This window comes from Microcaecilia unicolor, chromosome 2 (assembly GCF_901765095.1).
Source record: "Microcaecilia unicolor chromosome 2, aMicUni1.1, whole genome shotgun sequence".
Classification (NCBI taxonomy): domain Eukaryota; kingdom Metazoa; phylum Chordata; class Amphibia; order Gymnophiona; family Siphonopidae; genus Microcaecilia; species Microcaecilia unicolor.
Genome location: NC_044032.1, coordinates 433,718,389 through 433,743,440, shown reverse-complemented (window position 1 = coordinate 433,743,440; position 25,052 = coordinate 433,718,389). Strand labels below are relative to the sequence as shown.

Below are 25,052 nucleotides of genomic sequence, written 5' to 3'. Positions count from 1 at the left end.
AGAATTAATAAGCCTGCTTGTCCTCAGAGAAATAAAAATTTCTTAATCCTTATAGTCTTAAGGAAACATTTACATGTCAGAACACCTAATGCAAAACCATTTATCAATAAAAGGATACAAAATATCTTTTCATAACTATGTTGTTTTCTACCATACTTTGTGAGGCAGAGCCCACTAAAAGGATGTCCCTTGTTTCTGCCACTCATTATCTCTGCTGGATATTTACAGGCTCAGCTGTACTACTTTCTAGTTGCTTCCCAGCTGTCACCAGCACCTATTTCATTGTATTATATCTATCTCATGAGCAATGAAACGAAGTAACATAGAAAACAGAAAAATGTATGCAGATAAAAACTATATGGCCTATCCATTCTGCCCATCCATGCCATCTACTCTCCCTAACACTTCTTTAGAGATCTATGTTCTCTTGAATTCAGATACTGTTTTTTCTCCACCACTTCCACAGGGAGGCTGTTCCATGAATTCACCACCCTTTCCATGAAGAAGTATTTTCTCAGGTTCCTTCTATTCCTTTTCACTTTCATCCCTTGCCCCTCGTTCCAGGTCTTCATTTCAACTGAAAGAGACTTGTCTCCTGTACATTTATGCCACGTAGTCATTTAAATGTCTCATCATATTTCCCTCTCACGCCTTTCTTACAAAGAATATATATATGAGATCTTTAAGTCTGTCCTGATACGCTTCATGTCAAAGACCACAGTCCAGAAGGTAGCTACTAAAAAGGACAGACTCATCTTGTTTATATCTTTTTGAAGGTACGGTCTCCAGAATTGTACACAATATTCTAAATGAGGTCTCACCAGAGCCTTATACAGGGACATCATCGTCTCCTTTTTCCTACTGGCCATTCCTCTCACTATGCACCCAAGCACCTTTCTAGCTTTCACCATCGCCTTTTTAACTATTTGACAATCTTAAGATCATCACATACGATACACCTAAGTCTCGCTCCACTTTTATGCACAAAAGTTCTTCACTCCCTAAACTGTATCGTTCCCTCAGCTTTTTACAGCCCAAATGCATGACCCTGCATTTTTTTAGCACTAAATTTAAGTTGTCAAATTCCAGACCATTCCTCTCGCTTCACCAAGTCCTCCTCATGTTACCCACACCATCAGGGGTGTCTACCCTATTGCAAATTTTGTATCTTTCACAAGGAGGCAAACTTTACAACAGCCCTTCAGCAATATCATTTACAAATGTTAAAAAGAACCAGCCCAAGAAAAAAAAAACATTGTGGCACACCACTGGTTAATATCCTTTTCTTCAGAATGAGCTCCATTTACCACTACCCTCTGTCACCTTCCACTCAACCAGTTCCCAACCCAGTCAGTCATTTTAGGGCCCATACCGAGGGCACTTGGTTTATTTATGGTCGTCTATGCGGAACTGTGTCATAGGCTTTGCAAAAGTCTAAATACACCAATTTAGCGTTCTCCCTCAATCCAACTCTCTAGTTACCCAAAGAAATTAATCAGATTTGTCTGACAAGACCTGCCTTTAGTAAAACCATGCTGCCTTGGGTCCTGTAATATGCTGGATTTCAAAAACTTTACTCTGTTTTAAAAGCTTTTCTATTAATTTAACTTACCACACAAGTCAGCCTTATCAGCCTGTAGTTCCTAACCTCTTCCACTTTCATGGAGAGGGTCCAACATCTGCTCTTCTCCAGTCCTCTGGGACCAGTCCCGGGTCAGCCAGCGGAGCCACTATAACTTTCCTAAGTTCCTTCAGTACTTTCAGATGTATGCCATCTGAACCCATTGCTTTGTCCACCTTTAGTTTAGCCAGCTCCTCACAAACAGTCCTCTGAAAATCATTCAGGGACTACCAACCCACCATTTCTATTTGTGTTTGTCTTTTGCGGTCCTGCTCCCGGCCCTTCAGCTGTGAACACAGAACAATTTATTAAGCAATTCTGCCTTACCTTTATCAGCTTCTACATATTTCTCCGCTTCACCTCTGAGTCTCACAATGCCACTTTTGAACTTCCTCCTATCGGTAACATATCCAAAAAAAAAAATGTCTTGTTCCTCCATTTTACTGTATTGGCTATTTTCTTTCTTCCATTTGCATCTTTGCTTTCTTGACTACTCTACCAGCATCTCTTAGCTTTTCCAGATATTGTCGCCTGTCTGTCTCTGTCTAAATCTCTTGAAGTTTATAAAGACTAACCTATTTTTTCCTTACCTTTTAGCGGCCTCCTTTTCCTCTTTTATTTACTTTCCTTACAAAAAGGTTTGTTGCCCTTACAATAGCTTCTTTCACTTTTGCTCACTGCTTTCCTGCTTTTTCCAGATATTCCTATCCAGACAGCAATTCCTTAAGATAATCCCCCATCTGAATAAAGTTAGTTTTTTTTTTTTTTTAAAGTTTAGAACCTTCACTTCTGAATGAACCCTCTCCACACATATCTTAATATTAAACCATACCATCTGATGATCACTGGATGCCGGATGATCACCTACTATAACATTAGAAACACTCTCCCCATTAGTATGGCCGCATCATGTGTGGGTTCGATTACTAACTGCTAGAATAGTTCCCCCTGTAGAGAATCCAGATCTCCCAGCTTCTAAAAGACCTTGCAATAGGGATACCCCAATCAACATCTGGCATATTAAAATCACCTATTAACAAAAGAGAACAGAACTTTTCCCTAATAAACATAATTGTTAGCCTTCTTTCTGAGAGAAAAGAAAGTCTGTGTGTCTGTCTCCCTAAAAACTGTTTGGTTTCCTACCCACAACTTCCTGGACATTTCAGGAGAGGGAGCATCAGAAGTTTTACTGGGCCAGTTTTTTTTTTAATGCAGTTATGGAACTTCTAATTGTAGTTCTAATTTAAATGATGCAATTATGTACTTCTCATCTACTAAGCTCTAGTTAATATCCAAATAAAATAAGATGCGTACATACTCTGGACTGCAGTTTAATTTCTTAAGATCTGAGTTCAAGTTGGGCACAGGAGCCTGAACTGGAGTACCAGGCAGAACGTTGCGATCTTGAGAAAGGTTTACGGGCCTTGCACATTCTGGCTGCTGCTGCACACTTAATCCTCCCAAGGAAGATGATAGTTGGTTTATACCAGGATATTGCTACAAAGAAGCAAAACAATGAAAAATGGAAGTAACATTAACATTACCATAAAAATCAATATCTCAATATCTCAAGCAAATAAAAAAAAAAGAACTGGAAGGGCACAAAAAGCTACTGCTGACTGTTCAACACAGAAGGTAAGTGACTACCTACAAGTGTATAGCGCTAAGGGGAAAAAGAGAAGATTGGAATGAACCTTTAGTAATGTCCATAAAATGACAGTAAGTCTTTGAGGTTGAACTGCTGACAGGAAAACACATGGACTGCCTGTATCATATAGTTATTATGAAGGGGTCAACTACAACAAGGGGTCGATTCCTGCTAACAATAAATTACTTGGAAATTTATTCAACATAGAATAAATAAATCTCTTAAAGAAGACACTAAACATAAATTAAGATAGCAGTGACTCTTACATGCACCAAGATGAAAATACATTGCAAATGGCAGCCCATTCTTACTATAATAGCTATTTCAAGAAAATAAACTAATTAGAAATGGCTATCTGGCCTATAGCAGAAAATGAAATTTTATTAAAATAAACGCTGGAAAGCAATCCTGGTGAGTTAGAAATGTTGATAGATGTTTTCAAACATTAACTTTAAAATATGTTGTTTCTTCAGAAATAGAAAACTTTTGTTTAAATTTAAATGTCACCATACCTGTGAAGTTTAGAAAACTGCAACCAGGGACACTTTCCTGAACTGCTGCTTTCCCCAATTTACTTATTTTGTCTAAATATCTTAATTTCTACAAGAACAAAAGGCACTTTTAAAATCTTGCAGCATACTAAAAGAGAAAGGGATATTAACCAATCCATAAAGTACCACCAATTTACTACAGTATGAAGTTTAAGGACAACAGCCCACTTTTCTTCAAAAGCTCATGCCTCAACAAAGTTATTTACCTGTAATAGGTATTTGCTGAGGACAGCAGGCCACTTATTCTCAAATATGGATGACGTCATCCAAGGCGCCCGGTGGGAAACGCTACCCAATGTATTGCTTCTTTACAAGCTCATGGCAGCGTCCCACCATACATGTGGGTGCTTTCCCACCCGACTCGCAAGCGTGGGACCAATTAGTACAAAACAACATAGTTAAAGGTCACAACTCCAAAGGGAGGTAAGAGGGTATGTGAGAATAAGTGACCTGCTGTTCTCGGAGAATATCTGCTGCAGGGTAAGTAACTTTGTTTTCTCTGAGAACAAACAGGTCGGCTAATTCTCACATGTGGGAATCCCTTGCTATCAGGCACACCAAAAACAACATTAGGACAAAAGGAACTCACAACTGCAAGATCAAAATAGTTAATTAACCTGAAAACATTGATACACTGTTGTGAAGGTGAGGCCTGGAACAAAATAAAATGGGCCTAGGAGGGAGTTGGATTCTAGGCCCCAAACAAATTCTGCAGAAGTGTCTGACCAAACAGACTATCGCGGTGGGTGTCTTGGTCAAGGCAATAGTGGGATGTGAATGTGTGGACCAAAGACCACGTCACAGCCTTGCAAATCTCATTAATAGAGGCTGATATTGTGGCTCTGACATTGTGAGCCTTGACATGACCCTCCAGAGTCAACCCAGCTTAGGCATAAATGAAAAGATATGCAATCTGCTAGCCAATTGTGCATTTACCGGTGGCAACCTCCATCTTGTTGAGATCAAAAGAAATAAAAGCTAGGTGGACTGTCTGTAGGGCCTAGTCTGCTACACGTAAAAGGTCAATGCTAGCTTGCAATCCAAGGTATGCAGTACACTTTTGCCAGAATGGGCATGAAGTCTGGGAAAAATGTGATCAGGAAATTCCTGCCCTTGCCTCCGTTCCCCCCTTCCCCCAGTGGAACAGGTCTAAGTACATTATCATCTAAGAGGGAATAAAATAGCTACATGGTAAATATTAGCCAACACTAATAGCTTAACCACAATGCTATTGGTGATGTTTCAAATAGATGTAGATGGTATCCTAACCAGACAACCTTTAAAACCCACTAACTGGAGGTTATAAGGGGCAAGTAGTCTAAAAAATCTTAGCCTCCCTTCAACTGGAAGGTTGTCCTGTATCGATACTCAGGCACCAATTATGTTCTCTCATCTCCAGTTATGGCTACAGAACTGGTTGGGTCTTCTGGGCGCTGTAAGAGCGAGAGGGAGGAGAGTAATAGGACCTCCTTTGCCCTCCACTCTGGTACCTTATGGAAGAGCAGGGTAAGTCAGAAGTGGGCCTGGAGGAGGGTCTTAAGGGTGTAACCGTGCTGCCTGATGAGGGTGGTAGCCAGGGCTGTGGAATCAAGAGTCAATTTTGGGTGGAGTCGGAAAAAATGTACTGACCAACTCCAGCTTCAAAATAAAAACATAGAATATATGTAAACGTATTATTTTATACTTGATAGATAGAAACATAGTAGATGATGGCAGATAACGACCTGTAGGGTGCATCCAGTCCGCCCAACAAGATACCATATGTAATGAGTTTATGATGTGAAACTTCATACGTATACCTGATCTTGTCCTTGCCATTTTCAGGGCATAGAATGTAGATGTTTGTCTGGCACTGTCCTTGTTCTAACTTTCTGAAGTTGTTGAAGCCCCTGAAAAGCTCCAATCTAGCCCATCCAAATCTATTCAACCACAATCAGGGCAGAGACCTTAGAAGTCTTGCCCATGCTTCTCAATAAGCTTCTTGGGATCCATTCCTTCCAATCAGGATTCCTCTGTGTTTATCCCACGCATTTTTGAATTCTTTTACCGTTTTCATCTCCACAACTTCAAGTGAGAGAGCATTCCAGGTATCTACCACCCTCTCGGTGAAGAAATATTTCCTAACATTATTCCCGAGTCGGCCCCCTTTCAAACTCAAGTCAGGTCCTCTAAATCTACCAACTTCCTATCTCTGGAAAATGTTTGTCTGCAAATTTATACCTTTCAAATATTTGAATTCCTGTATAACATCACCCAGGTTTCTCCTTTCCTCCAGGGTATACATGATCAGGTCAGCAAACCTCTCCTCATACATCTTGGTACACAAACCCCATACCATGTTCTCTGAACCATTTCAAGTCTTTTGACATCCTTAGAAAGATACGGCCTCCAAAACTGGACATAATACTCCAAGTAGGGCTTCACCAATGACTTGTACAGGGGCATTAACACCTCCTTTCTTCTGTTGGTTATAGCCCTCTCTATGCAGCCTAACATCCTTCTGGCCGCAGCTACAGTCTTGTCACATTGTTTCATCACCTTGAGATCCTCGGACACCATCACCCCCAGGTGAGCTCATCTCCAATCCCGCAGAAACTCTCCTGTCTCTAAAGATCTACTGAATAAATCCTTAAGAGGTCTCACCAGGACTTCTCTGAGCTCTCTCAGTATCCTGGGATGTATCCCTATCTGGCCTCATAGCTTTGTCCACTTTCAGATTTTCAAGCTGTTTATAAACACTTTCTTCCATGAACAGTGCAATATCTACTCCATTCCCAGATATTCTCTCAGCAGCTGAATGTGGTCCTCTTCACTTACCAGTACTTTAGATCCAGAACAAAAGAAATTAAGTCTAATTAGCCTAAAAATAGAGGAGTCGGGGTTGAAGTTTTGGTGTAGCAACTACACAGCCCTGGTAGCAGCTCCTGAAACTTACATCCAAAGAGATTCTCTCCATGGCACCGCACATCAAGCCAGCAAGGTTTTCCTGGATGTCATATCTTAGATCTGAAGCCTGGCACCACATGAGACTCTGGGGCATCAATACCCATTGCAGACGAAATCATATGGCCTATCAAGTCTGCCCATCCATACCATTTACTATCCTCTCATCTCTGTTAAAAGATGCTATATGCTTGCCCCATGCTTTCTTGAAGTCAGACATAGTCTGTCTCCACCACCTCCACCAGGCAGCCATTTGATGCATCTACCATCCTTTCCATAAAGAAGTATTTCCTTTGATTACTCCTAAGTCTATCCCCATTCACCTTCATCCTATGCCCTCTCACTCCAGAACTGCCTTTCAATTGAAAGGCTTAACTCCTCTGCAAAGGCATTTAAATGTCTCTATTATATTTCCCCTCTCCCACATTTCTTCCATATACCTAGACCTTTAGGTCAGTCTCCATATGATTTATGAAGACCACAAACTGACTACCCACTATGTATATATTTTTGAAGGTGTGGTATTCAGAATTGTACATAGTTCTCCTTTTTCCAGATGATCATTCCTCTCCCTATGCATGCAAATTGCTGTCATCTTTTCTATTTGATTGGCCACCTTAAGATCGTCACATACGATCACACCCATTTGGCCATTTTGTTTGCTCAAGCAGTCACAGAACAGTGATGTATTTCCCCTGCTGCAATGCCACCAAGAAGCAGGGAAGCCCTGTCAGGATTTGGCGTAATAAATCTATGGTGATTCATTATGCTTGTGGAACTCTAGTTGCATTTTTCGCATAGTGAATGAGATTTGCCTTTGGAAAAGGCAAAGTGATTGACCTAAGTATATTATTCATTTCACTCAGGTATGATAGAGAGTACATTTTGAACATTTCTGGTGGTTTACATGAAAGATTGATATGAAGGATTTAAGCTATTTTTGTTAAAATATTTTGTAAACAGGTTTTTGCATGATTTTTCAAAATGACCTTGAGTGGGGGTTTTTTTCTAGACCAATGATGGTAGTAGGTTTCATTCCTTGTTGGATTTGGGAATCTGTTTCTCTGACATGCTTTTTCCTCCACTCTTTCTTAGTAGCTAATCCTTCATATATTTGTTTTTTGTGCTGTACAGCAGTTTTTTGTCTAAGCTTCAAATTTTACTGGTTTCTACTAAATTGTTTTTAGCAAATCTTATATGCCCTCATCTTCTAATCCATGAAAATAAATTACAGAATTTATATTTACAATTCCAACTCCTTAACACCTACCTACCTTAATTCTTCATTCCTTACCCTGAAATCTAGATTTTTTTAAAGTTTATGGGGAATGTTAGCCTCCCTTTTTCTATTTGTCCCAGAGATTTGCAATTTTTGTTGCAGTTAAATATGCTTCCAAGCTCCATAATCATTGCTTTAGGAAAGAGCAATCCCATATCAGCAATTTATTGTTTGCTCTATCTATATTAGATATCAACACTTTTTGTTTATAAAAATACTATAAAAGCAATACATCTCAATTAATTTAAAACATTTATTTTCAAGTGCTTATTTGTTGTCATGTTGATACCCAATGGGGTATACTGGGAGAAATAGGTCCCAGACTCAGATGTCAATGGCAAAATAACGCATTACAGCCAGTCTTGTGCACGCCCCAAATTAAAAGGCTACATAAACACAATTCTGAGAAACAGTTAAGGAGGATCACCACATTAAGGGGCCCTTTAAAAAGCTGCAAGTACAAAGTGGCCTGCGATAATATGGGGCATGAACATTGCCATGCACAGAGACCACTTTTACCGCAGCAGGAATTTCCATTATTCTGAATGGAAATCATAAATGGCTGTGCACTAATAAAAATATTGGCACTCAGCAGTTTACTGCCTGAGCTCTTACCACCTCCTATTTAGTAGATAGTGAGGGTTCACACACTAACCCAGCAGTAATTGGACAGCACGCACTGATAGCCAATTACCACTGGGCACACCTACTCCCCGCCCCACAAGCTAGAAAACAGAAAATTTTCTAGTGCAGAAAATGCCATGCAACAAACAGAACTACCACAGGGCACCACGGTGTGCCACACGGTAGTGATGTTTTGCCGCACAGTAGTCCTACAGTAGCTTTGTAAAAAGGCATTAAGTGCTCAGGAAGCACTCATCTTACCTGTGTATATGGCTGACATCCAGAGTGAAAGGCTGGGTTATTTGATTGTGTGCCAGATAACGGAGGGGCTGCAGTCTGATAGCCTGGCATAAGTGATGGGTACCCATAACCAAAAGGCTTAGCAGCTTGGGATACTGAAGTTGTAGGAGCTGAATTAAAAGGTGAAGAAAGGATGTCTAAAGTTTAACAAAAAAGAAAAAGACAAAAAAAAGAACCTGAGGCAAACAAAGCAATTGAACATTTTTTACTGCTACTTGCAAGAGAAAATAGCACCCGGTGACAAGCACTTATTAACAAAGACAAAATTATGGACCTGGCCAAGTCTTACACAGTAATACTTTTCAATAAAGATGTTTACTTACAATTTTAAAAATACTCATACTTGCTGGACTTTTTTTTAGTGGTTTGATAAAAGTAGGGTATGCATTTAATGCAGTAACAGGATTAATGTGTTAAATGTTTAACGTGTGTTAAAAGTTTTAATGCACGTTAACAGCAGAACCATGCAAAACTACTACTACTTATTTTTATAGTGCAGAACTACTACTGATCATCATTTCTATAGCACTACTAGATGTATGCAGCGTTGTGCACTTGAACATGTAAGAGAGTTCCTGCTCAACAGAGCTTACAACCTAATCAGGCCAGAAAAACAGGAGAAATAAAGGATAAGGGAATTACTTAAGTTGGGAATGATAAAACAGACATGGGTAGTGAACAAGTGAATAGGAATTAGGAGTTAAAAGCAGTCTCAAAAAGGTGGGCTTTTAGCCTAGATTTGAAGATGGCCAAAGATGGAGCTTGACATACTGACTCAGGAAGTCTATTCCAGGTGTATGGTGCAGCAAGATAAAAGGAACAGAGTCTGGAGTTGGCAGTGAAGGAGAAGAGTACAGAAGAGAGATTTATCCAATGAACGGAGTTCCTGGGGGAGGAGTGTAGGGAGAGATAAGAATGCAGAGGTACTGAGGAGCTGCAGAGTGAATGCACATGTAAGTCAAAAAGAGGAGTTTGAACTGTATGTGGAAATGAATAGGGAACCAATGAAGTGCCTTGAGGAGAGGGCTAATATGAGCATAGCCACACTGGGTGGAAAAGAAGGGAACAGAGAGGAGACTCATGGTGGAAATGCAGTGTAGAGAGATAGGAGGCTTTCACAGTGGAGTTCAGAACAGTTGAGGTAGAAGGTTTTGTGGGCTAACATGGCACATTATGATGAGGAGAGAGGTAGGAGTGAAGAGGAAACTGTGGAGGAATTGTGAAACAACATGAGATACGGTCATATGAGCTGGGGAAAGGAATGTACCATCCCATATGCTCCCCTTCCTTATGGACACCCTCTTGTGCAGCAGAAAACTCTCTACCCACCCCACACCATTACAAACCAGACACCTCTATGCAGGCCCCATTCCACACTGTCCCACACAACAGACATTCCCCAGCACCTGCTGCTTACTGCTCCAAACATCTCCCATGCCATACTTGCTGCCCCAGTCAACCTCAGACAAGAGATCCACTGAACACCCCAGCCACTCTCCCTTATATTTTCCAACCATGACATTCTGTCCTGGCACACATACAACCAGCCTCAAGTCTCCAGAGACTTTTTTTTTTTGTTACATATGTACCCCGCGCTTTCCCACTCATGGCAGGCTCAATGCGGCTTACGTGGGGCAATGGAAGGTTAAGTGACTTGCCCAGAGTCACAAGGAGCTGCCTGTGCCTGAAGTGGGAATCGAACTCAGTACCTCAGTTCCCCAGGACCAAAGTCCACCACCCTAACCACTAGGCCACTCCTCCACCAATCTTCACATACAAATACTTAACCCCCCCCCCCCCATATAAATATACATGCCATACCACACAAACCCCCTTCCCAGTGTACAGAGAAATAATTCATTTTGACTCTCTACAGGTGGTATATCAAATAAAATTAAATTTGAACTCCTTGACTTTTCTAATAAAGGAAGGGGAAATGCATTATTAGTCTTTTTCCTCTTTTGGTATAGTAGATAAGGTATTAAGGAAATGTACCAAGCCAAGATTAACCACTTAAATTTACTTGGTGGTCCTCACTTCACAGAAATAAAAAGAATTTTATCCTAACAAACACTGTTATAAAAACTAAGGTACAGATAAAATACGATTAATAGTTTACCTGGGTATCCTCCTCCTTCCAAAGAATCATAATTATTGGGCACAGGAGAAGCACTACTAGTTGTAGAGGAGCTTTCAATACCTGAAAATCAAATCATTTTAAAGATGATTTTCTCTGAAAATACATATATTTTAAACACAAATAACTGAAAATCTTCATGAAGACAAACTATTAGATGTTATACTGCAACCTTATATAATTAATCTCTAATATATTGATCAGGTGTAAGGGTCTTTTTCAATTCAAGATTCAAAATCGAAGAAACCTACTACAGTGAGAAGCCTTGGTAACCAGTCCAAGCAAAACCATGTTGCAATATGGGAGGGAATTCAGTACATGGTACCCAAAGTTAGGTGATCTGTGTGGAATGACCTTAATAGCTTAGCATCATTTTGGCACCTAAATTTATGGCAGGCGCACAAATTATAGTATTCTATAACATCGTGCGTAACTTCTAGGAACACCCCTGGCCCACCCAAGTTCCTCCCACAGCCACGCCCCATTTGGAGTTGCACGCTATGAAATTTAGGCATGCATTTTATGGAATAGTACCTACGGCAGATGCCAGCGTAACTCCACACTGCTGCCAATTAACACAAATTGATTGCTGGCACATCATTAGCTAATTAATTTGCATGTGGATCTGTGATCAGTGATCAAATTTCTGCACTCAGCTATGGGCGACATATAGAATCCAGGGATGAAGAGGAGTAGCCGCCTGTTAGTGCAGTGGGTTGAGAACCTGACCAACTGACCACTGGAGAGAATGGGGGATGACCTCCCCGTACTCCCCCAGTAGTCACCAACCCCCTCCCACACTAAAAAAATACAAATAAAAACCTTTTTTTTTACCAGCCTGTATGCCAGCCTCAAATGTCATACCCAGCTCCCTGACAGCAGTATGCAGGTCCCTGGAGCAGTTTTTAATGGGTGCAGTGCACTTCAGGCAGGCAGACCCAGGTCCACCCCCCTACCTGTTGCACTTGTGGTGGTAAATGTTAAGCCCTCCAACCCCCCCCCCCAAAACCCACTCTACCCACATGTAGGTGCCCATAAGGGCTATGGTAATGGTGTAGAGTTGTGGGGAGTGGGTTTGGGGGGGGATTTGGGGGGCTCAGCACCCAAGGTAAGGGAGCTATGCACCTGGGAGCTTTTTTGGTATTTTAAACATTTTTTTTAGAAATGCCCCCTAGGGTGCCCGGTTGGTGTCCTAGCATGTCAGGAGGACCAGTGCACTAACAAATGCTGGCTCCTCCCATGACCAAATGCCTTGGATTTCGCCGGGTTTGAGATGGCCGGCATTTTTTTCCATTATCGCTGAAAAACAAAACCGGCGATCTCAAACCCGGCGAACTCTGGCATTTGGCCGGGCTAAACCGTATTATCGAAAAAAAAGATGGCCGGCCATCTTTTTCGATAATACTGTTCCGGCCAGCTGTTGCGCCGCCGCCAAAATACATCCCGGCGACGTTCGATTATGCCCCTCTATGTAAGCAACTCAGAAGGTCAGTACCAACGGGGCAAGATAACAAAAATGAAATGAAGCTTGATAAACTGTGTATGAGGCAGCAAGCAATATAAATAGCTGGAAATCCTCCACAGGTGAACAGTACTTGAAGACCAATGTGCTATTCAAATACCTATTCCAAGTGCCTACAGAAAAAAGCAAATATTTAGCTATACTAACTGCTCTCTGAGGAACAATCTCAGATAGTAATTTTCAGCAAGGGTGACAGTTATGTCTGGTTCTCAAAATATTCTCACTATTTATTAAATCTATTTGCATACAAACAACCTTCGAATAAAGCTATGTGAATAGTACTATTAGCTTAAAATCCAAACCTGTTTGTTATCTTCAAGACCCAGAATTATGAGATTAAAAGGTTATGAGGGAATGAACTATTTTTATTCTATTCTGATGACAGATACAAAAAGGAGAAGTGAGCCTCTATTTGGCTATTAACTTCATCGAAAAATTACAATAGTTAATTTCTGTCTCCAAAGATAAATAAAATAACCACCAGATGTATTCATTCATAACAAATCTAGCCTATGCATTCAAGGAAAACTGTGTAGGTAAAGATCATATTTTCTTTCCATGAGCCCTACCAAATCAATCCAGAACCAATGGGTATGCACATGAACTAGCAGATGGAAACAGAGAACAATGACTTGTGAGCTCTGCCCTATATAGGGAACCATGTAATTACCACTCATCAGTATTTCTGTAAAAAAAAAAGATGTTAAAAAAATAAAATAAAATAAAATAAGGAATGCATGTCAATTAAAATTTTTAATTGCATGATTAATCGCATAAACCTGTCAGACTTATTTTCTGGTATACTTTAATAATAATCCAGACCGCATCAGAAGTTAACTCCTCCTCTTCTCCGCCCCATTGAAAACCACCCCTTTGTCTAGCTACCTCTTCCCCACCCTATCCAGCATCGCTCCTTTGTCTCTCTCTTCTCTCAATCATCCAGCACTGACCCTTCTCTCTTCTCCCTTTACCATTCAGCATCACCCGTCTTTCTCTCTCCCCACTAAACACCAACATTTATCATCGGTCTCTCTCTCCACTCCCAGCATCACCCCATCTCCCCCACCACCACCATTGCCCTGTCTCCACCTCCACCTCCCTCTACACTGCAACCATTCAGCATGGTCCAATCTCTCTCCCTTCCCCACCACCACCATTCTGTATTGCCCTGTCTTTCTGCCTGCCTTCTCTCCCCCCTGTTCACATGGTCACCAGGCTGCTGTTTCTCCCAGTCAGAATGGCAGCAACAGCAGCAGAAATAACAAAGGGCAAGCAGACGTGGGGCCATTGCCTTGTACATGCCGCTGCTGGCTCTGCCGGTCTAAGAAACAGGAAGTGATATTAGAGCTTGATGTCACTTCCTATTTCTGGGACTGGCAGGACTAGCAGTGGTACACACAGGGCAATGTCTCCAAATTTGCTTGCCATTTGTTAGTTGTTCCTGTTGCAACCGCAGTGCAGCAGCCCAGTGACCATATGAATAAACAAGATGGGGTGGGGAGGAAAAGGAAACAAACGGGGCAATACAGAATGATGCTGGTGGGTAGGGAAAAGAAACAGAGGTGATGCAACCATTAATTGCACTGTTAATGAGATAAATGTGTTCAATGTGTACCTATAAAAAAAAAGTACAAGATATAAAAAAAACTCCGTAATTTCCAGAAGGGGAGAACCTTAAGTTCCAACCAAAAATAACCACAAACCTTAGGAAGAAAGGACAGAGTCCCCAAAACCAACCTCTCCTTCTCCCCCATTCTCTATTTCTGTGGATAACACTATCATCCTTCCTGTCTCAGCTCGTAACCTTGGGGTCATCTTCGACTCCTCCCGCTCCTTCTCTGCACATATTCAACAGACTGCTAAAACCTGTCGTTTCTTTCTCTATAATATCAGCAAAATTCGCCCTTTCCTTTCTGAGCACACTACCAGAACCCTCATCCACGCTCTTATCACCTCTCGCTTAGACTATTGCAACTTGCTTCTCACAGGTCTCCCACTTAGCCATCTCTCTCCTCTTCAATCTGTTCAAAATTCTGCTGCACGACTAATATTCCACCAGGGTCGTTATACTCATATTAGCCCTCTCCTCAAGTCACTTCACTAGCTTCCTATCCGTTTCCGCATACAGTTCAAACTCCTCTTATTGACCTATAAGTGCATTCACTCTGCAGCTCCTCAGTACCTCTCCACTCTCATCTCTCCCTACATTCCTCCCCGGGAAATCCGTTCACTGGGTAAATCTCTCTTACCTGCACCCTTCTCCTCCACCGCTAACTCCAGACTCCGTTCCTTTTATCTTGCTGCACCATATGCCTGGAATAGACTTCCTGAGCCGGTACGTCAAGCTCCATCTCTGGCCGTCTTCAAATCTAAGCTAAAAGCCCACCTTTTTGATGCTGCTTTTAACTCCTAACCCGTATTCACTTGTTCAGAACCCTTATTTTATCATCCTCACCTTAATATTCCTTTATCTCTTGTTTGTCCTGTTTGTCTATCCTAATTAGATTGTAAGCTCTGTTGAGCAGGGACTGTCTCTTCATGTTCAAGTGTACAGCGCTGCGTACTTATAGTAGCGCTATAGAAATGATAAGTAGTAGTAGTAGTAGTAAGTATTAAACAGAAAACTCAAAACCTTACGAGTGGACTCTGGACTGATCTTCTATGATATGACAGAAAATTAACAGGTTAAGACCAAAATTTTCCCTCTTTATCCACCTGCTCAAACCCAATGGTATGTTAAAAAACAAAATTGACACTGAAAGGCTAATTTGAATTTTATTATTTCTAGCCCACCCTTACCAGAGGTACAAAAAAAGACAAACATAATCAAAAGAAACAAGACAGACATAAAACACAATAAAATTACAAAAAGAATACAATACACAGCACCAGCAAGGAGTGTATACTAATCCAGTTCACCTATCAACTAGAAGTCTGATAAGCCTAGCAATGGAGCTCAAACTTCAAAATGCCTGACACAAACTTGACTCAGGTTCCATAAGTGGTACCATTTCATACCACTAGTTTCAAAAAAAACAAAAAAGTGAGATACCAAATCTTTTTAGTTTGTTTTTAACTCAAAACACAACTAGCAAGGGAGCTGAAATTTTGCTCCAGAGCCAAGTATACAAAATTCAGTTAATACAAAAACAAAACATACAATTTTATATGGAGAAAAAGACCATGACTAAAATTCTCCATTAAAAAAAATCTAGCCAATTACCATCAATATTCAAAATAGAGTTCAAAATATTTAAAAAATGAAAACATTTTAGCTGTAGAAAACAGCTTCTCTTAACGATCTCACCCCACTGGAGTTTAAGTTTCTATCCAAACGACACTCTTCACTGAAGATAATCTTCATGATAGTTCACCAAAAATCACAATTCAAGCAGTAAAACACGTACAAATCAATATCCAGCTGTGAATCAAATTTGAAATTCCCAACAAGTGCCACTCGTTTTGCCATCAGCTGTATAGGAAGGAAATTATGTATACTCTGGTATTCCCTCCATGCAGTGACTGACAGTGCAATGTGAGAAATGTAATGATGAGAATGCAAATTAATGGCCATGGAAAACAAAGGGAAAGTATTGGCCCAATACAGGAGTGGTATCAAAGATGCAAAAACCAAATCAAATGCAGCAAAGAAAATAAAAAACAAATGAGAAACGTTGGCAACACTTAAGAGGAAATTCTATATATGACGCCAAATGTTAGGCGCCACTTCTGTGCCAAACTTTTGGCATGAAAAAGCATTCTAATGGACACAAGCTGCCGAAATGGAGCAAACATGGCAGATTCCTGTGAACACACACTTAACGTGCCCATTTATAGAACCGTGCGCGTTTCCGAATGGATCTGCAAAGGGGGTGTGGCCATGGGAGGGAAATGGGTGGGCAAAATGCACGCAGTGTTAACAGAATTCGGGAGAATCCACGCCCAACATTCGCACCAGGATTTACACCTCATTTCAGTTTGTGTAACTCCTCATGCCCAAAGTTGAGTGTGAATCCATACCAGAACACCCATTAAAAAATACTGTTTGGTGCCTTTTTTTTCAGTGCCAAATTTTGAGTGCCATTTATCGAATTGTCACCTTAGTGACTGATGCCACTTAAAAAGACAAATGAATCTCCAAATGACACTAACTGTACCAAACAAGTAAATAAATATTACCACATGACCGCGAGAGTAATTATGCCCAAGTGCTCTGCCCACCTGAAATCACTAGTTGCAGCAAAAAACATGAAAAAGCTTTAAAAAATATTTAAAAACACTACTTTCTAAGTAGAGAATGAAGAAGAAAAAGCAAATGTCCTAAACAAATACTTCTGTTCTGTTTTCAAGGAAGAAAATCCTGGAGAAGGACCACGATTGACTGGCAAAAGTATGTATGAGAATGGAAAGGATATATCACCATTCACGTAAGAGAGTGTTTATGAACAACTTAAAAATTGAAGGTGGACAAAGCCATGGGACCGGATGGGGAAAAACCCAGGATATTTAAGGAGCTCAGAGAGGTTCTGGCAGGTCCTTTTAAAGATTTGTTTAATAAATCCTTGGAATGTGGGAGGTTCTGTAGGATCAGGGCCACCAAGAGACTAGGCCAGGTCCGGGGTAAAGACGCCCTAACTCCGCCCACCGCAGTTGCCGCCCCCCGTCGCTCCCCCTGCCGCTGCTCCCCGTAGCTGCAGTCTGCTGTCTCACTTGCCTGCCTCCACGGCTCCAGGCCCCCTGCATTTAAGGCGGCAGTCGCAGATCGCCTCTCTTCGGGCCGTCCCTCCCTGTGTCCCACCCTCGTCTGATGCAACTTCCGGTTTCCGTGAGGGCAGGACACAGGGAGGGAAGGCCCGAAGAGAGGCGATCTGCGACTGCCGCTTCGAATGCAGGGGGCCCGGAACCGAGGAGGCAGGCATGTGAGACCGTGAACTGCAGCTCCAGTGGGTTGACCCCGGCGCCGGGCCCCCCCTTGGAGGGCCGGGCCCGGGGAATTTTGTCCGCCCTGCCCCACCCCTCAGTGGCCCTGCGTAGGATTCAAGAAGAGCGGGTGTGGTCCCCCTTCACAAAAGTGGTGACGAGAAGAAGCTGAAAACTAAAGGCCAGTAAGCCTCACTTCGGTTATTGGAAAAGTAATGGAAGCAATGCTGAAGAAAAGGATAGTGAATTTCCTGAAAACCAATAAGTTGCAAGATCCAAGACAACATGATTTTATCAAAGGTAAAACGTGACAAACGAATCTCACTGAATTCTTTGACTGGGTGACCAGAGAACTGGATCGAGGACGTGCGATAGATGTAATCTACTTAGACTTCAGCAAAGTCATAAGTATTGCCACACTGGGACAGACCAAAGGTCCATCAATCCCAGCATACTGTTTCCAACAGTGGCCAATCCAGGTCACAAATACTTCGCAAAAAATTTCAATACATTTTATGTTGCTTATCCCACAAATAAGCAGCGGATCTTCCCCAAGTCAATTTAATAATGGTCTATAGACTTTTCCTTTAGAAAGCTGGCCAAACATTTTTTTAAACCCCGCTAAGCTAATCACCTTTACCACATGCTCTGGCAACAAATTCCAGAGTTTAATTACACATCAAGTGAAGAAAGGTTTTCTCTGATACATATTAAATTTACTACTTTGTAGCTTCATCCCAGTATTTTTGGAAAGAGTAAACAAATGATTCATGTCTACCCATTCCACTCCACTCATTATTTTATAGACCTCTATCATATCTCCCCTCAGCCATCTTTTCTCTGAGCTGAAGAGCCCTAGACACTTCAGCCTTTCCTCACAGGGATGCCGTCCTATCCCCTTTACCATTTTCGTCACTCTTCTCTGTACTTTACCTAATTCCACTACATCTTAATTGAGATGCAGCGACCAGAATTGAACACAGTATTCGAGGTGCGGTCGCACCATGGACCAATACAAAGGCATTATAACATCCCCACTTTTGTTTTCCATTCCTTTCCTAATAATACCTAACATTCTATTTGATTTCTTAGCTGCCGCAGCACACTGAACAGAAGCTTTCAACGTATCAACGATGCCGCCGAGATCCCTTTCTTGGTCAGTGACTCCTAACGTGGAACCTTGCATTAAGTAGCTATAGTTCGGGTTCCTCTTTCACACATGCATCACTTTGCACTTGTTCACATTAAACGTCATCTGCCATTTAGATGCCCAGTCTCCCAGTCTCGTAAGGTCCTCTTGTAATTTTTCACAATCATCTTGCGATTTAACAACTTTGAATAACTTTTTGTCGTCAGCAAACTTAATTACCTCACTAGTTACTCCCATCTCTAGATCTTTTATAAATATGTTAAAAAGCAGCGGTCTCAGCACAGACCACTGGGGAACCCCACTATTTACCCTTCTTCATTGAGAAAACTGACCATTTAACCCTACTCTCTGTTTTCTATCCTTTAACCAGTTTTTAACGCACAATAGGACACTACTTCCCATTCCATGACTCTCCAATTTCTTCTGGAGCCTTTCATGAGGTACTTTGTCAAACACCTTTTGAAAATCCAAACACACAATATCAACAGGCTCGCCTTTATCCACGTTTGTTCACCCCTTCAAAGAAATGTAATAGATTGGTGAGGCAAGATTTCCCTTCACTAAATCCCTGTTGGCTCTGTCTCATTAATCCATGCTTTTGAATATGCTCTGTAATTCTGTCAGTAATCTGGGATTAATACCATCCAGTCCAGGAGATTTACTACTCTTCAATTTATCAAACTGTCCCATTACACCTTCTAGGTTTATAGAGATTTCATTCAGTTTCTACAACTCATTCTGGCACTGGTATTTCTCCCAAATCTTCCTTGGTGAAGACCGAAGCAAAGAATTCATTTAATCTCTCCGCTATGGTTTTGACTTCCATGATTGCCCTTTTTACCCCTGGTCATCTAGCAGCCCAACCAATTCTTTTGCCAGCTTCCTGCTTTTAATATACCTAAAAAAAATATTTACTATGTGATTTTGCCTCCAACGCAATCTTTTTTTCAATGTACCTCTTTGCCTTCCTTATCAGCGATTTGCATTTGACTTGACATTCCTTATGCTGTTTCTTATTATTCTCTGAAGGATTTTCTTTTAGCTCTAATAGCTTGCTTCGCCTAACTTTTTAATCATGCTGGCTGTCATTTGGTCTTCCTCCCATCTTTTTTAATACATTGAATATATTTGGCCTGGGCTTCCAGGATGGTGTTTTTGACTCTCGCAGCCGCTCCTCTAAGTTTTTTTATTCACCATTCTTCTCATTTTATCATAGGCTCCTTTTTGAAAGTTAAACGCTAACGCATTGGATTTCCTGATTATACTTACTCCAAAGCTAATATCAAAACTGATCATATTATGATCACGGTTATCAAGCGGCCCCAGCACCATTACCTCCCGCACCAGATCATGCGCTCCACTAAGGACTAGGTCTAGAATTTTTCCTTCTCTCGTCGGCTCCCTTACCAGCTGCTCCATAAAGCAGTCCTTGATTTTGTCAAGGAATTTTACCTCCCTAGCATGTCTTGTTACATTTACCCAGTCAATATCAGGGTAATTGAAATCACCCATTATCATCATGTTGCCTAGTTTGTTCGCCTCCTTAATTTCCGATAACATTTCTACATCTGTCTATCATCCTGGTCAGGCGTACGGTAGTACACTATCACTACCCTTTTCCCCTTTCTACATGAATTTCAATCCATAGGGATTCCAAGATGTGTTTTGTTTCCTGCAGAATTTTCAATCTATTTGATTCAAGGACCTCCTTAACATACAATGCTACCTCTCCACCAATTTGATCCACCCTATCACTACGATATGGGTCATTCCATGCCAAGTGGTCTAAAATTTTAAAAAAGTTCCCACCATCATGTTCTCTAACTGCAATAGTTGCAGATCTAGACCCCCTTTTCTGAAAGGTTGAGTGCGCAACATTTACCAAAATGGCTACTTAATGGTGGCATTGCAAAACAAAAACATAGTGTTGTAGAGCACGATTTTCTCTTTTAGATGATACTGTTCATAAGCTGATTCAGGCAGACTCTTTTTTAATAATTGGCTTTGAACTTTGGTACATTTTACCATTTGCGTTGACAGTGCCAAATTTGAAGAGATCCTGCAAGGCAGTTATAGATGCTGGATAGTTGCAAATCTGGCAGTATTATGTCCAGCACAAGCATAATGCTTGTTCAAAATTTCAAGTCCGTATCTTTGTTTGCATGGAAGTTGTTGCGGTCTGAATATTGGTCCAAATATGTTCCGATGAGTCGCGACCAATTTTGATGCACACTTTGAGTCAACTTGTTTGACTGGATTTTGCATCCTTAATGTTAAAATGTATTTCATCAGAATTAGCATCAAAAACTGAACAGGATTTGAATTTTTTAGCCATTCTTATAAATGTGTTTTGATTTTACTAGACCCCAAAAATGGCATTTTGGTAATTGTCGCTCACTCATGAACTGACAACCTTTCAGAAAAGGGGGTCTAGATCTGCAACTATTGCAGTTAGAGACCTCAAATTTTGGGAAACTTCGTTTAACACCTGACTCGCGCAACAGATAACATTTGAACAAAATTGGAGACATGATGGTGGGAAGGTTTAGACCACTTGGCATGGAATGACCCATATAATTTGTACCCTGGTATGACAGTGTCCCACTGGTTATCCTCCTTCCACCAGATCTCAGAGATCCCTATTATATCTAATTTTTCATTTAGTGCAATATATTCTAACTCTCCCATCTTATTTCTTAGGCTTCTGGCATTCGTATATAGACATTTCAAACTATGTTTGTTCTTCCTATTTACAACTTGCTCAGTACTTCACAGTAGTAATTTGCAATCTTTTGTCTGATTTTTATTTTCATTTAAGGATACCTGATCTACTATGGTCTCTTTTGCAACCTCACTATCGGGATACTCTATCTTCCCTGTTTTTGGTGATATCTTTAAAAAATATCTTATTCCGAACCATGTGCTTTTGAGCGACTGTCAGCCTTCCTCCAGTCTCTAGTTTAAAAGCTGCTCTATCTCCTTTTTAAATGCCGATGCCAGCAGCCTGGTTCCACCCTGGTTAAGGTGGAGCCCATCCTTTCGGAATAGGCTCCCCCTTCCCCAGAATGTTGCCCACATCCTACCAAACCTAAACCCCTCCTCCCTGCACCATCATCTCATCCACGCATTGAGACTCCGCAGCTCTGCTTGTCTCTTGGGCCCTGTGCGTGGAACGGGTAGCACTTCAGAAAATGCTACCCTAGAGGTTCTGGATTTGAGCTTTCTACCTAAGAGCCTAAATTTGGCTTCCAGAACCTCTCTCCCACATTTTCCTATGTCATTGGTACCCACATGTACCAAGACAGCCGGCTCCTCCCCAGCATTATCTAAAATCCTATCTAGGTGACGCGTGAGGTACATAAGTACATAAGTAGTGCCATACTGGGAAAGACCAAAGGTCCATCTAGCCCAGCATCCTGTCACTGACAGTGGCCAATCCAGGTCAAGGGCACCTGGCACGCTCCCCAAACGTAAAAACATTCCAGACAAGTTATACCTAAAAATGCGGAAATTTTCCAAGTCCGCCACCTTTGCACCACATAGGCAAGTGACCAGGCGATTCTCACATCCACCAGCCACCCAGCTATCTACATGCCTAATAATCGAATCACCAACTACAACAACCGTCCTAAACCTTCCCACCTGGGCACTAGCTCCTGGAGACACATCCTCGGTGCAAGAGGATATTGCATTCCCTGGTGTGCTGGTCCTGTCTTCAGGTTACTTCCAACCTTACCAGGGTTATGCTCTCCTTTAAGAAGGCCTCCCTCCAAGGCAGCACAGGGGCTGCCAGATTGGCGGTGGGACTTCTCTACAACATCCCTGTAGGCCTCCTCTATGTACCTCTCTGTCTCCCTCAGCTCCTCCAAGTCTGCTACTCTAGCCTCAAGAGAACGGGCTCATTCTCTGAGAACTAGGAGCTCTTTGCATCGAGCACACACATATGACATCTCACCAACTGGGAGATAATCATACATGTGACACCCAATGCAAAAGACTGGATAGCACCCCTCTCACTGCTGGCCTAAAGACTGCATCATAGTATTAGAGTTGTTTACTTAAAACTTAAGGTACTAGGGATATCAGATGAATATGATCCTTTTGACTGTTGTAATTTGTCATTTATTTAGGGTTTGCTTCTTAGAAACTAATTAAATGTATAGTTCAGACTCTAATGAAAATTGAAAGTTCCTCTCTTGTTGTCTTAATTAGAATAATTGACTATAAATAAAGAGTTGAGCTAGAGATCTTTGACACGGTTCTCATAGGAAGCTCTTGAATAGACTTGACAGGCTGAAGATAAGACCCAAAGTGGTGAAGTGGATTAGGAACTAGTTGACAGATGCCAGAGGGTGGTGGTTAATGGAATTCACTCGGAGGAGGGAAAGGTGAGTGCTTCAAGGATTGGTGCTGGGGCCGATTCTGTTCAATATATTTGTGAGTAACATTGCCGAAGGGTTAGAAGGTAAAGTTTGCCTTTTTGTGGACAATACCAAGATTCGTAAGAGTGGACACCCCGGGAGTGCAAAACATGAAAAAGGACCTGCAGAAGCTAAAGAATGGTCTAACGTTTGGCAATTTGGAGTGGAGGAGTGGCCTAGTGGTTAAAGCATTGGTCTTGTAATCCAGAGGTGGCCGGTTCAAATCCCGTTGCTGCTCCTTGTGATCTTGGGCAAGTCACTTAACCCTCCATTGCCTCAGGTACAAACTTAGATTGTGAGCCCTCCTGGAACAGAGAAATATCCAGTGTACCTGAATGTAACTCACTTTGAGCTACTACTGAAAAAGGTGTGAGCAAAATCTAAATAAATAAATTAATTAATTAATATTCAATGCAAAGACGTACAAAGTGATCCACTTAGAGAGTAAAAATCCACAGGAGACATATGTGTTAGGCGGTGAGAGCCTGATATGCACAAACAGCGAGAGGGATCTTGGGGTGATAGTATCTGAGGATCTGAAGGCGACGAAATTGTGACAATGTGGTGGCCATAGCCAGAATGATGCTAGGCTGTATAAAGAGAGGTGTAACCAGCAGAAGAAAGGGTGTTGATGAGGCCCCACCTTGAGTATTGTGTTCAGTTTTGGAGGCCGTATCTTACTAAGGATGTAAAAAGAGTTGAAGTGGTGCAAAGAAAAGCTACAAAAATGGTATGGGATTTACATTACAAGATGTATGAGGAGAGACTTCTGACCTGAACATGTATACCCTGGAGGAAAAAAGAATCAGGGGTGATATGACAGACATTTAAATATTTGAAAGGTATTAATCTGCAAATAAAACCTTTTCCAGAGATGGGAAGGCGGCAGAACTAGAAGACATGAATTGAGGTTGAAGGAGTGCAGACTCAGGAAAAATGTCAGTAAGTATTTCTTTATGGAGAGGGTGGTAGATACTTGGAATGCCCTCCTGTGGGAGGTGGAGGAGATGAAAACGGTACCGTAATTCAAAAATGCGTGGAATAAACACAAAGGAATCCTGTTCAGAAGGAATGGATCCACGGAAGCTTAGCGGAGATTGGGTGGTAACACCGGTAATTGGGAAGCAAAGCTAGTGCTGGGCAGACTTCTATGGGCTGTGCCCTGAAAACGGCAAGGACAAATCAAGGTCAGGTATACATATAAAGTATCACATATAATGAGTTTACTTTGTTGGGCAGACTGGATGGATTGTACATGTCTTTATCTACCGTCATCTACTATGTTACTATGTTGTGGTAATTGAATCATTACTAGTATCCTTAAGACAAACCACTTTAGATTTCAATCTTTTTCCTTTTAAATAATTTGCCAGTAATCCGCCCATTTTATTACTTTCCAAGTAGTATCTTGCTCCCAGAGTGGTTAATTTAGTTTGCAAAGAATATTATAATCAGATCTTAATCTGCATAACTCCTGGAAAACAGAATATCTACTTTTTGTAGAGTATTGAATTCCCAGTTTTCTAATTTTGTCTTCAAGATCAGACAATTCAGCTCTCTTTGTGTCACCTGGATATAAAACTTACAATTATTCCTCTTTTATAAGCTTTCACAGCATCCCACCAGGTGGTCAAAGATGTGTCTCACATTTTATTAAAAAGGCAATAATTTTCAAGACCTTTAATTATCACATCTCTAAAATCCGGTTTATTTAGTAGTTTTGCATTAAATTTCCAGCTAGGAGCTGAATTTCCTACATTATGAGTCATTAACAGGCTAATAGGAGCATGATCTGATATCAGCATGGGTAAAATTACTGTATGATAGACTTCAGAAAACGAAGTACTATAAATCAGAAAGAAATCTATTTTAGAATGAGATTTGTGTGGGATGGAATAAAACGTGTAGTAACAGTGGAAGATTCAAATATTAGATA

General features: G+C 41.2%; 1 protein-coding gene across 4 annotated transcripts in view; it reads right to left on the bottom strand.

Annotated features, from left to right (window-relative positions):
- SEC24B (SEC24 homolog B, COPII coat complex component) overlaps positions 1–25,052 on the bottom strand; it is a 277,839-nt gene that overhangs the window by 190,397 nt on the left and 62,390 nt on the right. For all 4 annotated transcript variants that reach the window (XM_030190801.1, XM_030190802.1, XM_030190803.1 and 1 more), the window contains 3 exons: positions 11,086–11,166; positions 8,928–9,103; positions 2,940–3,118 (listed from right to left, as the gene is read on the bottom strand). In XM_030190801.1, the coding sequence (XP_030046661.1) occupies positions 2,940–3,118; positions 8,928–9,103; positions 11,086–11,166 (436 nt within the window). The remainder of the gene's footprint in view (positions 1–2,939; positions 3,119–8,927; positions 9,104–11,085; positions 11,167–25,052) is intronic.